The sequence below is a fragment of the Acomys minous genome (assembly GCF_964271855.1).
Source record: "Acomys minous genome assembly, chromosome: 14".
Classification (NCBI taxonomy): domain Eukaryota; kingdom Metazoa; phylum Chordata; class Mammalia; order Rodentia; family Muridae; genus Acomys; species Acomys minous.
In genome coordinates this window covers 107,926,528-107,943,562 of record NC_140496.1, presented here as the reverse complement: position 1 = coordinate 107,943,562, position 17,035 = coordinate 107,926,528, and the positions used below count along the sequence as shown (strand labels likewise).

Below are 17,035 nucleotides of genomic sequence, written 5' to 3'. Positions count from 1 at the left end.
GAGGTGGTGTTTGCATGCATGGGTGTATGCTTGTGTAATGAGGTGTGTATGCACACATGTGCGCATGCATGTGCAGGCCAGAGATTGACTCTGGGTTTTTTTTTTCTTTGATTTCTCTCCACCTTATTTTTACGTCTTGGAGAAGAACCTTCAACCACTACTTTATTAAAGCAGCCTAGTACTTAACTACATTCTAAACATTTGTCATCACACTTTGAACAACTAAGCAAGGGCTCCCTGTCTCTCCAAAGAGATGCCCTTCTTACTACATGGCCCTAGGCTCTGAGCTCGGGTCCTCATGGCTGGGTACAAAATGCTCTCAACCTCTATGCCATCTCTTTGGTTCCTCTACTTTCTGAGAGAAAGTCTCTCACTGAACCTAGACCTCATTGGTTTGGCTACTTAGACAGCTATTAAAATGGGTGACTGATGAGCTCCAGGAATCTGCCCATCTCTGTCCTCTCAGTCCGGGGGACTACAGATGCCCACAGTAGCCATATTTCTATATAGGCACTGGGGATTCAAATCAGGTACTCATGTTTATGTGACGAGCCTCCTGACGGAGCCTCACAAGGTGTTGTTACTGTCACTGTGAAGAAGGAATCGACCTATCACCAGTGCCAATCCTGAGGACGCGTCGTCTAAACACCACCGTGCTCTCACAGCAGCTTGTAACCCTGGTGCTGTGGGAGGTACAGCTATGACGATTCCGGGGGCTCTGGCTGCCGGGCGACTGAAAAGAGACCCTGACTCTAATGAACAAGGCAGAGAGTGACAGAAGAGGATGTCCCAAATCCTAATCTGGCCTCTGAGGGCACACACAAGTGTGCACACCTACACATGCACACATGTGTGCATGGATATACAAACACCACAGCCATGCATAATAAACCATTTTTTGTTTCTTTTTTAATTTTGAGATTATAATATAGTCATATAATTTTCCCTTCCTTGGTCTCCCTCTTTGCTCTCCTTCAAATTCATGTCTTCTTTCATTAATTGCTGTCACATGCATATTTGTATTGCATATGTACACACATATGTGTATATATATATATATATACACACACATACATATAACTGGCTTGGTTTGTATAATGCAACTCAACCTGCTTGGTCTGTAAAATGTGACTCATATGTATGTTTTTGTGGCTGACCACTTAGGATTGGATCTTCAGTTGGCCTGCTCTTCCCTGAAGAAAACTATTTCTTGCTCTCAGCATTCCTTTGTTGCCTGTAGCTCTTTGTCTAGGTTAAGGCCTCCTGGGCTTGCTTTCCCTCATGTACTATGGCGTGTCTACTGGTGTCATCCTTGTTCACCTCATGCTTAGGCAGCCACGTTGGTGAGGTTGTGTTGGTGTAGCTTCCGACATTCCTGGAGACACAATATCGCAGCAAACTTCCAGTCCTCTGGCTCTTACCATCTTTCTGCCCCTTCCTGCTTCCTTAATGGCCCCTGAATATTAGGTGTGGGTGTGTTTTGTAGACATGTCCATTGGGACTGGGCTCCACAAGTCTGCATTTTGATTGGTTGTCACTTTCTGGGAGGGTCTCCATCTGCTGCAAGGAGAAGCCTCCCTGGTGAGGGGTGAGCAGCACACTGGCCTGTGGCGTAAGGGCAGGTGTTTACACTGCAGAGAGGGACTGAGCTGCAAGGCCCATAAACAATAATGCAGAAATGAACCAAAGAAGAGCCCAACATCAACCTCCGACTTCCACATGCGTGTGCACATGTGTACATGCATACACACATTACACATGCACACATCTAGGCAAACACATACACACACCCACAAGATTCACTGAGAGCTGAGGGGGGAAAAAAGACCTATGTTGTAATTCATAGGTTATTCAGCCATAAAGAAAAATATTACGAAACTTGCAGGAAACGGGTTGATTTGGGAAGTATATTAAGTGAGCCTGCATCAGAGGGTCATTCATTTTGTATGTTCAGATCCAGCTGTGTGTGTGTGTGTGTGTGTGTGTGCATGTGTGTGTGAAAGAGAGACAGAGAGACAGAGAGAGAGAGAGAGAGAGAGAGAGAGAGAGAGAGAGAGAGAGAGAGAGAACAACAAGACACAGCAGCAGAAAGAAGACCACGTCATGCGGGCGAGAGTGGAAGCTTGCATCAGGGTCCGGGGGAGGGGAGAAGAGGCAGAAGGAAAATCAACAAAAACAAATTCTATTTGGAAAAAAAAAAGCTACAACAAAACCTGCGACTCTCGATGGTTATTTTTAAGAATTAAATTTTTAAAAGAAGGAAAAAGACGTGCTGAATCGTGAGGCTTTAGAGTATCAGAAGTGTGCTATTTCAAACGCTTTCCACAGGAAAAGGTCACCACACAGCACGGTCACCAGTTTGGCCTTAGACATTCGGGACCCAGGACGCAGTGTCCTCAGACTCCTGGGGAAAATTACCTTTCAAGCTACTATTCTCTGCAGTTGTGCCATAAATCAAATACAAAGAAAGGAAAAATCATTGGAGAAAACCCATTTCCAGCGCCTCCTCAGGCTTTCCCCCTGTGGTCTCTGATCTCAGTAAGGGCAATCAAGAACAATCTTCACCAAAACAAAGAGCTAACAAGAGGGGAGCCAGCTGAGCATGGGGGTGCAGAAGGCTCACTAAGGGAATGGCTGCTGTTTAGCCGAAGCCCAAGTTTAACTGGGCATTCTGCACTTTGCTTGCTAAATCTGGCAAATTTTGAGATGTGATCAAAGCTTGTGAGAGGCCTACAGTCACCCACAGTGTCCCTGAGTGGACCAAAAGCGCGGCCACTCTTTAGAGAAGGGGGGCACATGGAAGACAAGGCTGGTCCTGGTGGAGGCCATCAGTACTAGCTCCTGGCTTGTGACTGTGACGAAACACTTGAGAAGAGCAGTGTGGAAAGGAAGGGATGGGAAGGAAGGGGTGCAGTTTACTATGGCGGGGAGTCACAGCAAGATCATGAGACAAGCGATCGCGTTACACAGTGAGGAAACGGGGAGCTGTGGATGTCGGGGGGGGGGGGGTTCTACCTGCTTCCTCCTTTTGATGGACTCCAGGCCCCATGCTCAGGAATGGTGCCTTACACACTCCTGCTCAAATTAACATAACCCGCCAGAAGATTGGTTTCCATTGTGATTCTGAGTCATGTCAAGCTGGCAATCAAGAGTAACCATTATAGTGCTCGAGATAAAATTACTAGCCAAATAGAATTCTATGTGTGGTCTCCCCCTCCCCCTCCCCCTCTCTTTCTCTTCCCTCTCCACTCTCTCTCCCCCGCCCCTGTATGTGTGTGTGTTTAGCTCTATGTTGACACCAACTAAAATGCAGATTGATCCTATAGTATTATTAAAGTGTACATTTTGATTTAATGTCAGAAGCATGGTAGAAATAAAAGGACAGCGGCCTGGCAGTGAATAAAGACTGTGCTTCCAACTTTTGTCATCAAACACAGCAGAGGAGTCTGGGCTCTGCTGAAGTCACAGAACTGAATATACATGGTGACAATGTGGACCATATAAGTAAAAGTAAATATAAAAACAGAAAAAAGGGGGAGAGAGGTGTGGGAGGTAATATTCTTTTGCATAAAGACGGTCTAGCCGCTCAAGTCAGGACAGGAAGTAGAGGACTTTATTAACAAGCCACTGCAAGGGGCGAGGAGGACTCTGAGCCCAGACATGGGCGGTGTGGATAAAAAGAGGAATAAAATTGGTTTTCCAGGGCAAGTTATCAATGGATAGCACTATATGTAACACAGTATGAACTAATAGACTAGAAATAGCATCAAAAGATACTTTAAAAAAAAACCTGCAAGAACCAAACCTGAGGCCAGAAAGAGTGTCACTATGGAACGCAGTTACGGGCAGAGTCAGGGGTGGGGGCATTCTTTTTGTTATGGGTTCTTCATTACCGTTCAATATGCTTCAAATGCACATAGTAATTTAATGAAAAATTTAAAAATTAAACCTAATAGGGGTTGGTCATGTATTCAGGCATATTTGGGGGGAAAGCTGTCGTTTTGTGAACAGTTCTGCGGTGACCTAACGGCTTTTTTCCTTCTTTCTCATGTTCAGGGATGCGCATGGAAATCCTTCCCAGGAATCTTTGAAAGCCGAAGTTCTTGTAGTAGCCAGAAGGTGGTGCCACAATCAACCAAATTCCCACTTTCTAGAGGCAACATGTACAGCATGCTTTGAAGCCAAAGGTCATGAGCAAGTTCCCCTGTCCTGAAAGGCAGAGAAATTCACACATGGCTGCAAAGCATCTGCCGCCCTCTGAAGCCTGAGTTTCATCTGCTTTGGCATCTCAGGAAACCAGCTGTGTTTCCTCCACAGTCCTGGTTGGGCACAGCTAAAACTTAAAAGGCAGGATTTGTCACCATGCCAGGTATGACTGCCAGTGTCTCCTGAAACAGGAATCTCTTTTACAGGAGAATCTGAGGACACCCGCAAAGCCATCTTGACAGGAATACAGTCACTTCAGTGGTTATACTGACCAGAGTGTGGCCCTGCCTTGGGTTCACCTAAACTGTCTACTCATCCTGAGATGCTCACACTGCATCCTGGCACAGAAGCATGCCTATTTCTTTACTACCTTACTTTACTGAATATGTTTTTTTCTCAGCTAGGCCTATATTTAACATTAAATGAGAGTTCGTTTCATTGCATCTGGTGTGTGTGTGTGTGTGTGTGTGTGTGTGTGTGTGTGTGTGTGTGTATGTGTACACATAGAGACCAGAGGTTATTAACACAGATGTCATTTCTCAGGAGTCACCTGTTTCTTTTTTATTTAAAAACAAGGTTCCTATCTGGCCTGTAGTTTATCAAGTAAGCTGGATGGTAAGGCCAGGTGATCTGCCTGCTCCTGGCTCCCCAACACTGGGATCACAAGCATGGGCCCCCAGACCCAGCCTGTTAAACATGTGCTGAACGGACTGAGCTCAGATCCACATGCCCACATAGCAGGCACTTTACTAATTACGTCATCCCCTTGGCCCCTTCTATGGGAGGCTGAGGACAACTTGCAGGAGTCAATCAATCCTCTCCATCCACCATGTGGGCTCCAAGAATTGAACCCAGGAGGCCAAGTATGGCAGCAAGTGCCTTGCACACTAAGCCATCTCTCTGGCCCAACTTGACTTCCTGAATTGCTACCATATCAGGTACATTTCCATGTCAAAAACACACCTGTGCACAGTAACTCGAAGCATTAATGGTATTTAATTATAGAGTCATATCATGGCCCACTTAACTCAATCTCTCTGACAGACAAGTAGGCTGCTTGCATACCATTCCGCTTGGTACTGGCTACAGTTGCTCGGTTAGTATCATTGTTACTGTTTGGCTCTGACAGGAGGCAGTCTGAATCCCTCTGAGAGTGCTTCCCAGGCCATCCTTAAAGGCTAGGTCCCAGCAAGGAACACTAGGGAAGTGTTTGAACCTTTCAGAGGTGGGTTCTACTGGGGTGGGGAGCTGCTGACGGGGTGATGGGGACCTTGGCTGGCTTTTGTTTCTTTGCCTTTTTGTTGTCCCTGACGATCATGCCTCTCCTGCTGCAGGCTTCCACCATGGTGTACTGCTCGATCACCAAACGACAGGACCACAAAATCGTGGACTTAAACTTGTGAAACAATGAGCCAAAACAAAGCTTTGCTCCTTTTACTTGTTTATGTATCTCCTCTGAGTGATGGAAAGCCAACACAGCCCACACAGTTTTAAAAACACATTCAAACTCGCATTAAATTGGTTTCTAGGTAGAAAACTGCGGACTCACTAAAGAGTAAATGTTGGTGTTTGAAAGAACATTGTAAACACCACCATTATACCACGCCACCAGTGGACAAGGGCTGCGTGCCTCTCACTCCACCAAACACTGGGCACTTTAACCTTTTTGGATTATTTGACAATCTCATAAGCAAACATTTTTTAAAAGCTTTGAACTGATTTATTTGTGAACTTCGCATCATGTACCCCAATTCCACTCATCTCCTCATCCCTTGCAACCTCCGCACCAAGAGGAAAAAGAAATAACCACATTGTGGAGCTGTAGTGTGTCACAGTGTGTCCCACAGGATACCCTTTTGTCCACACATCTTTCTTGCCAGTGTTCACCCAATACTGCAGCCTGCAAGGGGCAGGGACCGCTCTCCTGGTCTCATGCCCTCAGGTCCAGCTGATCTGCACCCAAACCACCATGGCCAGCTCTACTGTGCTGCCCAGGCGAGGTGCAAGGCCCACCTCTCTTGAGTGTTGCAGCCAATGAGGGGCAGGGACAGCTCTCCCATGATCAGAACCCTGGGGCCAGCTCTCCTGACTGCTACAAGTAGTGAGGAGCTGCAGGAGGAATATCTCCCTCACCCACTCCACCACATGGCACACAAAGCCCTGGGCCTGCTCTCCTCAGTGCTACAACCATCTCGGGACAGGCCAGCTCTCTTGCTCTCATGCTCTCTGCTTGGGCCAGCTATTCCATGATGCTTGGGCCAGCTCTCCAGGCTACTTCAAGTGGTGAGGGGTCAGAGGCATTTTCCCCTTAACACCACACTACTGCCTGGCTAGTGAGGGATGGGGCCAGCTCTCCTGAATGCTGGTGATGGGCAGGGCCAGCCCTATACAGCCCTCAAACCTCAATATGGTCCCAGACAGTAGCCCAGACCATGGATGTTCACATGAGCTTTGGTGGCAGCACAAGCCAGGACCTCACCTCGGCCTTAGGTGGCATTACCACCTGCTCACCTCAGCTGTTCCTCACTACCCTCAAGCCCCCAGTTCCGCCTCTCCTCACTGTGCACACACCTTCTGCTTCTCTTTCTCTTCCAACTCTTCACCATGTACTTGCTCATCTTAGTGGCACCTGGGCCTCTGGGTATCTGGAGTCACCTCAGGAGTGCTATGCCTCACCCATGGTACCTGGCAGGGGTTGTCTTAGGTGTGGTCTGCCTGTGCAAAAATAATTTTTTTTAATTTGAGCTTCCCCTTTCACCTGTGATAACAGGTTTCCTATTGCCACTGGACTGGACATTGCAATGCATTGTTTCCTCCTTGTGACTTTTTTCTCATTTTTTAGCGGATATCAATTTTTTAAAAAAACACTGATACATTGTGCACATGTGTGTACACTATTGCCCATGGGAGTCAGAGAACCCTACCTTTACATGGGGTTCTGGGGTCAGACCCGGGACACCAGGCTTGCACAGTGAGCATCCTGACCTGCTGACCCACTTTGAAAGCCCCTGGATGATTACCCTTTCACTCATGACTCTTGTGCTCAGATCATAAAGCCATTGGCATTGTTCTATTTGTCATTAACATTCGTGTTTCTTTGTTTTTCCTGGATTGCTATTTATCTTTACTTTCGTCAACACTGATTTTGGTGGTATGGTTGGTTGGTTGGTTTGTTGTTGTTGTTGTTGTTGTTTTGTTTTGTTTTTTGAGACAGGGTTTCTCTATGTGGTCCTGGAACTCAGAGCTCAATCTGTAGACCATGGTCCTGGGACTCAGTCTGTACACCAGGCTAACCTAGAACTCATGGAGATCTGCCTGCCTCTGCCTCTCAAGTGTTAGGATTACAGGGGTGAGCCAACACAGCTGGACCTTTTGGTGGATTACTTTCAGTGACAGAATTCTTCAAAGTTTCTGTTATGTTTTTGGTTTTGCTACTATGTTGAGAAGATGCAGTTTAGCCCACAATTTTATAAAAGCACTCACTCCTGCCTTGTGTTACTTTCTGATTTTATCTTATACACAAAGACTCTGCTGCTTTCTAGGTAGGAATTGTGGTATAGATACATGGTTTACTTTCAAGAATAACATTCCATTTAACTCAATATCATTTGCACAATAATGCATTTTCCTGCAACTGACTTGAAACTCTGTATTATATTAAAACTTTGGTTTTGTTCCAAACCCAGTGGCACAGGACTGTAACGTCAGGTTTTAGATACCCCAGAGGCCAAGGGAGGAAGGCTGCAAGTGAGTCCAAGGCCACCACAGGCATCTTAGACTTGGCTCCAAAATTAAAAAATTTTAAAGAATACATAAGTAGATGAATGGGGTCCAGACACATGACTCACGTGGAACACTCATGTCTCTGTGCATGATTCTAGATTCTATCACCAACCCCGGGAAAAAAAATGTTTGCAATTGGGTTCATTTCTGCCCTTTTAATGACCGTTCTACACTGTATAATAACATCATTGTTCTGACGAATTTACTCTAATATTTTTATTAGACATATTTATTCAAGTATACTTATACATATTTAATTTTTAAGATTTATGTTTTTATCTTATGTGTGTGAGTGTTTTGCTTGCACGTGTACATGGGCACTGTGTGCATTGCCTGTTGCCCATGAAGACCAGAAGAGGGCATCCAATCCCCTGGAACTGGAGACCAATCCTGGGACCTCTCTACAACAGTAGTAAGCCACTCTTAACTGCTGAAGTGTCTTTCTAGTCCTTTAAATTAAAAAAAAAAACCAAACTTTCATTATAATATATGTATCTTGCCTGCATATATAGTTGTACATCACATGCATGAAGCACCTGTGGAAGTCAGAAAAGGGTTTTGGATCCCCTGAAACTGGGGTTAAGATGTGCCTCCATATGGGAGCTGGGAATTGAACCTGAGTTCTCTGAAAGGGTAGGCAGTATTCTTAAATGCTGTGCTACTTCTCCAGTCCCCTACCTCAAAATTTTAATATTAAACAAAGTTTGATTTTTCTATAAGTATTTTTACTTACTATTAAGTCTATAGTCATAATTTAAAATAACTTTTTTTTACTAGAATTTTAAACTGGTACACGTTTATTATGAGAATTAAGACATTGGCTCCCGGGGATCTGCTTAGTTGAGGTTACTATTGCTGCGATGAAACGCTATGACCAAAGCGACCTGAGGAGGGAAGGGTTTACTCGGCTTACCAACCCAAACCACAGCTCATCATCCAAGGGCATCAGCACAGGAACTCAGTCAGGATCCTGGAGGCAGGAGCTGATGCAGAGGCCACGGAGGGCGCTGCTCACTGGCTTGCTCCTCACAGCTTGCTCAGTGGACTCTCTATAGAACCCAGGACCACAACCCAAGAATAGCACCATTCACATTCGTCTGGGAACTTTTATGTCAACCACTAATTAAGAAAATGCCATATAGTTTTGCCTACAGCTAGATCTTACGGAGGCATTTTCTCAGTTGGAGCACTGTCTTCTCTGGTGACTCTAGCATGTGGCAAGTTGATATAAAACTACCAGGTATAAGGTCCAGTGACCTCTTCTGGCCTCATGGTTTCATGGATCTATATGCATGTTTATATACTACATACAAACACACATGAATAAGTAATATACACTTAAATGCTATAGAAAGTCTTAAATATATTGATATAGGCTTAAAGTTCAGAAATAAAAATATCCTTATTATAGAATATTTTATAAGGAATTGAAAATATAAAATCCTATTATCCAACAAAATATTTTGGAATAATTGGTTTTGCAGTTGGAAAGAAAAAAACATTTCACTCCTGCCTCATCCTACTTACACAAAAGTGATTTTCAGCTAAGTTGGAAATTTAAACATATAAAAGGAAATTATAACAAGGACTATAGAGCCACAGCAAATGATGTTTTCAGAATCATGACACAGATGCAGCTAAAAAGAAGTATGAACAGAGCCGTGAGCAACCATGAGAATCTTCCCAAAGAGTCTGTTACATACTGTCACTCACATGCTTTTGAAATCTGTTCCATTTCAAATTTATTTTTATCAGACTTTGTATTTGAATGAATAATCTGTTTGTTAGGCAAGAACCGCCTCGGGGTGCCACCTCAGGTGCTGTCTCTTTGTCTGATATAAGTGAGACAGCGGCTCAGGCCAGGGAAACTTGTTATACAACCTCTGTTTAAAAATAGCCTGTTTCACTCAGAGGAAGGACAGCAGGTTACCAAGAAGAGACTTGATACCCTATGAGCATATACAGGGGGAAGAGGTCCCCCTCAGTCACAGTCATAGGGGAGGAGAGTAGGGGGAAAATGGGAGGGAGGGAGGAATGGGAGGATACAAGGGATGGGATAGCAATTGAGATGTAATATGACTAAATAAATTAATAAAATATATTTTAATAAAATAAAATAGCCTGTTTCAAAGTAACTGAGAATTCAGAGATTTCTATTGGTTTTTTTTTTTTTCACCACTTGGTGCTTTCTTTGCCCCCACAGTGTAAAAGGCTTCATTTTTGCTGTTGTTGTTTGTTTGTTTTAGTTTTCTAAGGTTCAAATACAATTACAGCCTGGATTTAAATTTAGTTTAGGTGTCTGTTACACAGGGGCCTTTTGTAGGGGAAACTTTCTCCAGATCTGCCCTTGCACGGTTAAGGGTCTCCCTCTCCGTCCCCCAAACCTCTAGGTTTTCTCTATTCTCTGCCTTAGTCCACCCCATGGATTCCTCGGATCCTTACTGAACACCTGCCTTCAAATTGCTGTATCCCTTAGTGACATGTTTTCTCGGTTGTGGTGGCAGCACAGTTAGGACTGACGCGATCTCGGCTGTGTTTCTTTTGGTGGCAACCTTCTTGTTAACTGAGCCTTTGTGTTTTCATAATTACTCAATATCAGAAACTCAACTGGTTGCAAAGAGCCACAAGGTCTAGCTGCAATCCCTTTAGTGAAGATTTAAAAAAAAAAATAAAGAAATGGACTGTGAGAAAAGGGTACAAGTTTGTTAAAACGTGAGCCATGGCTATGTCTGCCTGTTTAATTTTAGGTAAATAAATAGAAAGCTTGCTTTTAAACCAGGCACCTCTGTAATGACTGACATTGGGCACATCTTTTCTGCTATGAGGGCACTGCCCACAGATGTCAAGCTGCCCCTGGAGATCACTGAAGACCTAGGAACACTACAAAAGAAAAATGAGCTGGGCATGGTGGCGCACGCCTATAATCCCAGCACACGGAAGGCTGAGGCAGTCAGATCAACATAAGTTTGAGGCCAGCCTGGTCTACAAAATGAGCCCAGGATAGCCAAGGCTACACAGAAAATCCCTGTCTTGAGGTGACGGGTAGGCAGAATGATTGTCAGTAAACATTATGGCAAAAAAACGGCCTGACAGTGGCAAGGTGCAGGCTGCTCAGCCGCTGTTCAGTACAACCTACAATAGCCCAGTCCAAAGGGCGTGCTCTAAAAATATGGCTGCCAGCAAGTCCCTGGTCTCACCCTTGCAGTGATCAGGTGCAAAGCATGGAATCTCCAAACCGCTTACAGTTGTGTGTAAGAGGAGATGGGCGAAGCCTCTGGGGCTGGCGCTGATGTGTGTAGGTCAGCAAAGCCATGCAAATAACAGCTCGCCATACTCACTCATTGGGCGTTCCCTTCTGACCACAGAAGTGTCCCTGGCTGTCTGTGGGATAGACCACTCTCCTGGGGTCACCATGTGCCCAAGCTGTGGGAACAAGAAAGGACAAATTCTCCATCAGCAACATCTGGCTGAAGGCAGTCTGATCGGAGAGATTAAAATTGGCACCGCAGCGCTCACCCCCTTCCCCTTCGGTCATAGAACATTATTGATTTTCTTCAAAGAGTAATTTCTTAATGAAAAGTAAAGTGAAATACGGATGAATCGTTCTGAAAGCACGTTTGTCTTCCCTCCAGATTCATCTGGGTTGCAGCCAAAACATGAGGTAATGCACTTAGAAAATGACAGTTATTAAAATGAGGAGCAGAGGGCACAGACAAAAGCTCTCCTGGAAAAAGACGGTGCCTTTTCTAAAGATCTAGCAGAAATGACTTCATCCCGGAGCTGATAGATTTACAGCAAGCAGCATGACGTAATGCTTTGGGGATAAACAGAAGTGAAAAACACCGAAAAACTTGAGCAGAGTGAACCGATTAGCTCTCCAAGGGCAACCAAGAGCACCGCAGCGGCACCCGCAGGAAAGACCCCGCAGTATATGTCTGACAATCTCAGCGTTAATGCACACAGTGCATGCCCTGACTTGAGGAGAATAAGGATTGGGCCGCGCTTTCTGTGGAGACACTGAGCTCTGCTTCATACAAAACCATCATCTTTTGTTTGTTTGTTTGTTTGTTTGTTTTCACATGGATGGTGAGCTTGGCCTGACAGCTAGACCACAAACCTATATAGACAGAAAGTAGGCTCTACCACTAGATAAGCTAATACTTGTTCATTCTAACTGAGTTGTTCTACCTTCTCAGACTTGAGCAGCACAGTGTTTAAAAGTCTAGGTTGCATATGAAAACACATCTTTGTCCTTTGTGTCTGTTACCATTGCTTGGCCTTCTCCTAACCCTCACTTATGGATCTGACAGTTTGCCTTATAATTCAATCACTCTTATGTATGTGGCTGGTGTGACTTGAGAAGATAAAAAAAAATCAATTTGTGAATGAGGATTTGGAATAAGGAAGGATATTTTCCCCCAGTATTTTCTTCATCAGTCCAAACTTTCTTTGTCTACAGATGACAAATCGGCTCCATCTTCAAATATCATCTTGTGAGATGGGATAGCTGTCCACTGCCATGTCTTCCTGTCCTTATTTTCCAGAATAAAGGAAGTGAACTATAAATAGCTGTGTAAATGACATTCAAGTGCTTGGCGCTCAGCTGGACCCTAACCACACCGCTTCTGTACCTTGGCTTGTCACATGTTGGCTAAGCCTAAGAGACAGATCCAACTTTATCCAGCTCTGTGTTTTAATGGGTATCTTTTAGCTTTATCCTAAAATGTTTTATCCTTTTTTCTAAGTAATTTTTTTTTTTTTTTTTTTGTTTTATGAGACAGGGTTTCTCTGTGTAGCCTTGGCTGTCCTGGAACTCCCTCTGTAGACTAGGCTGGACTTGAACTCACAGCAATCCGCCTGCCTCTGCCTCACAAGTGCTGGGATTAAAGGTGTGTGCCACCACGTCCAGCATTTTAAATAATTATTAACTGTGAATTAGACATTGGGTTCCTTTTTATATAGTTTTTTTTTTACTCTTGGGAATTTCATACATATGCACACGCGATACGATCACATCCACCCAGCTCCCCCCATATCACCGTAACACGCTTCCCTCCTCTGCATTCATGCTTTAATAAGCCCAGTTAGCACTTCTCATACGTGCATGGGCGTGTCTCATACGTGCGTGGGTGTGGAGCCGTGCACTAGAACCCCAGCAACCAGTTGCCACACCCTCAAAAAAGAATGATTCTCCCTTCCCTAGTAATTGTAGATGGCCAGAAGCTCCCCAAAGGAGCACGGAGCAGAGTGGATGCGGGATGTGATGTGGCTTTCTTCTGTGCTCAGCCAATGTCTCCGCTCAGACAGTGCTTGGGGCCGCCCCAAGCCAGTAGGCGATGCTGCTGCACACTTTAAGGTTGGTTCTTCCTACATCAGTTGAGGTAATCAAAACAATACCGCCAAGACACGCACAGGACAACCTGTGTAGACAGTACCCCAATCAGACTCACTTCAAATTGTGCAAAGCTGACAATTATAACAGCCATGGCAGAACTTGTCACTAGTAAGAACCATGGTTGGGAAGGGAAGTATCTGCTCCAACAGTTACTCTGTCCCTACTACAGAGTGACCAAAGTGGAAGGCGCTGGAAGGTGATTACCTATTAAGGACTCTGAAGTTACTGGTCTAATCCACTGATACATCTGACAGTTGACAGAAGTGTTAAAAGGTGGTAGGAACTTTACTCAGGAAGGCGAACCTGAAAGGAAGTAGGTCACTGGGAGAAAGTGACCTTGGTGGGCTGTGCCTTGTCCCTGGCCCCCTTATCTCCCCCCACTTCCTGTCTGCAATGAGAAAAACACCTGGTGTCCCCACACTGACATTCAGCCCCACCTCAGGCAATGCAAGTGACCAAGGGCTCATCCATGAGACACCACACCACTTTCCTGTTTTTACACTCTCCCAGATGTTTGTCACAGCACCTGACGCCCACACTGGGAAACAGCAACGACACCAGTGCAGTGCTAGGTCTGTCATGTGGGAAAGGAAAACCGAACACGGGTAACCTGGAAGCTTTGTTCTTGCAGAGAGGGGGAGGGAGCCTCAGGCTGGATCTGGGTGTGCAGAGACGAGAGAAGGAGATAAGGATGAAGGTGTGCAAGAGGGAGCTCTTTTCTCAAGCTTCGGGAGCTGAGAGCTGTGGCAGTGTTTACTGAGCAGCTCTGGAGAAGGAACTGGGCCACAGGTGGTGTGAGTCTGAGCGGGAACATGGAGACTCTGTGCTCCAACCTTCCAAGAAGAAAAGGAAAGGAGACGTGCATTGGCAGAATCCATGTTTGGTGATGTTCAGAAAGTCAGGGGCATCTGGTGTAGGAGTCACATGTCCTCTAAGAACTGCACAGATGATTAGAGCATGCACTCTTCTGCATGCCAGGGTGGACTACAGATGTAGCCAAGGATGATTCTGGATGTCTGCTCCTCCATTCCACCCCCAGAATACCAGAGTCACAGGTGTGTGTTGACATGCCTAGTCCGTGTGGTTCAGGGGATTGAGACTGGGATACTGTGCATGCTAGGCAGGCATCCTGCCAACCCAGCCACATCCTCTCAGACACATATTTTAAACACAGTGTGCAAAATAAAAGAATTCCTCGATATTTTTATACCACTTACATTTTGGAGTGACACTTTTTAAATTTTCCACTTATCTATTTAGTGAAATGATACTTAAAATACATTAACTCACTGAAATAAATTCACTGGTTTCCAGGGTTTTTTGTTTGTTTGTTTGTATGCTTGGTTTTGTTTTGTTTTGTTTTAAGAAAACACTCTCAAGTGTAGAAAATTGAAGCTTACACATGTCATTCAAGATGTCATCTTTCTGTCAGATCTGGTCTAGAAGAGGTCTTTACAAGTGTGTGCTTCCGGTACAAGGTGACACACAGTGTTGTCACATCGCTGATCTATCTAAGAAGTCACCCAGAAGACGATGGTACCCAACACATCACATACTTTGCAACAAAGTGTCCCTTTCAAAATGGTCACTAATAAAATAACATTTCCCCAAATGTCAATATATATTTAATGTCTGCTGTAGGAGGAGAGTCAGTTTTCTTTAAGGGTCAGCCTCTGGTACATCCACTGCGCTCCAGTGGATGGCCGAGTACCCGTGAGTATCTAGCGACACAAACCAGACTGGGAGTTAGGAGGGGAGCAGGGGTGATTCTGAGAAGAATTGGGTGAATATCATCAAAATAAATGTATGAAATCTTCATTTAGTAAAATATTTTAAATAAACACAGTGTCCTTATTTAGTATAAATGACAAATAGGAACTAATCAATCCTTTAATGATATGCATATTGGCACACTGGAGAGACGGAGTGAGGTCAGCTGTGGCACCTATAGTCAGAATTTCTCCTAGAAGAGGTGTCTAGTCCCTCACATTTTGAATGTGAAATGGACTTGTGACTTGCTTCTAAGAAATATAATGTAAAGTAACACTGGATTTTGTGGCTTTTAAGAACAGCTCGTAAAGCCGGGTGTGCTGATGCACACCTGTAATGCCAACACTCAGGAGGCAGAGGCAGGTGGATCAATATGAGTTCAAGGCCAGTTTGGTCTACAAAGCAAGTCCAGGAAAGCCAGGGCTACACAGAGAAGCCCTGTCTCAAAAAAACAAAATCAAAACAAAACAAAACAAAAAGAAACACACACACACAAACAAAAAACAAAACAAACAACAAAAAGAGTAGCTTGTAAAAGACACCACAGCATCTGCTCCATTGGCCCCAGGAGATGCCACCTGATGTCACCCAGTCCTATAGAAAAGCCCACATGAGGGGGACTAACGCCTGTGTTCCCAGAACGTGGGATTGAAACCACCCTGGGCTACATGGTGAGTTGCAGACCAACCCGGGCTCTGGCACTGTTGAAACGATGAGAGAAAGGAGTGAGAGACAGCGTTAGAAGAGTCAAGGGTTCTGCCCTGCCCTCCACTTCACTGCACTTCTTCAGGCATGAAAACCCAGTGTATCTCAGGAGGTCAGAGTGTAGACTCTGCAATTAAACTGTCTGGGTTACGAAGGGGAACAAAACCAACAGTTTGCACAGCAACTTGTACATACTGGAATCAGTCATTTTGCCCCCTTCGTTAACCCAGTGTTTTAGAAATAACTCTGTGTGTGTCTGTCTGTCTGTGAGTATGTGAGTGTGTGGGTGAGTGTGTGTGTTTGTGTGAGTGTGTATGTGTCTGTGAGTGTGTGAGTGTCTGCATGTGAGTATGTGTGAGTGTGTGAGTATGTGTGAATGTGTGTGTGAGTATGTGTGAGTGTGTGTGTGAGTATGTGAGTGTGTGAGTGTGTAAGTGAGTATGTGAGTGTGTGTAAGTGTGTGTGAGTATATCTGTGAGTTGTGTGTATATATGTGAGTGTATGTGAGTGTGTGTATGTGTGTGAATGTATGTGTGAGTATGTGTGTGAGTGTGTGTGTGTGTGTGAGTGTGTGTGTGAGTGTGTGTGTGTGAATGTGTGTGTGTGAGTATGTGTGTGAGTGTATGTGTGTGTGTGTGAGTGTGTGTGTGAGTATGTGTGTGAGTGTATGTGTGAGTGTGTGAGTGTGTGTGTGTGAGTGTGTGTGTGTGTGTGAGTGTGTGAGTGTGTGTGTGTGTGAGTATGTGTGTGTGAGTGTGTGTGTGGTATTGCAGGGGGGGCTGGTAGTCAACCTCAGTTGTCGTGCTTCAGGTGCTGTGCACCTTGTTTTTCTGAGGCAGGGTCTCTTCCATCTGGAACGCACCAATTCTGCTAGGCTGACTATCCGATCTATCTATTCCAGCGTCACCAGGGCTGGCGTTTCAGCTGCGCATCACCACAGGCAGTGGTGGGTTCTGGGATAGGATTCAGGTCCTCATGATTGCCTGACCAACACCTAATTAATGGCCCCAACTCACCAGCTCCTAGAAACAACTTTAAAGGACCACTTTAGCTGAACTGATGCATACTTATATGGTGTGTATGCATGGGGAGGGGGAGGAGGAGGAAGAGAAGGAGGAGGAGGAGGAGGAACTGCACATTTGCACATTCTGCTGAGGTGGCTCCCAGAGGAAACAG

At 44.9% G+C, this 17,035-nt stretch overlaps 1 protein-coding gene across 5 annotated transcripts in view; it reads right to left on the bottom strand.

Annotated features, from left to right (window-relative positions):
* The window catches only part of SLC44A5 (solute carrier family 44 member 5), a 282,035-nt gene that overhangs the window by 45,483 nt on the left and 219,517 nt on the right, over window positions 1–17,035 (bottom strand). For all 5 annotated transcript variants that reach the window (XM_084755474.1, XM_084755473.1, XM_084755476.1 and 2 more), the window contains one exon: window positions 11,328–11,412. In XM_084755474.1, coding sequence (XP_084611600.1) covers window positions 11,328–11,412 — 85 coding nt within the window. The remainder of the gene's footprint in view (window positions 1–11,327; window positions 11,413–17,035) is intronic.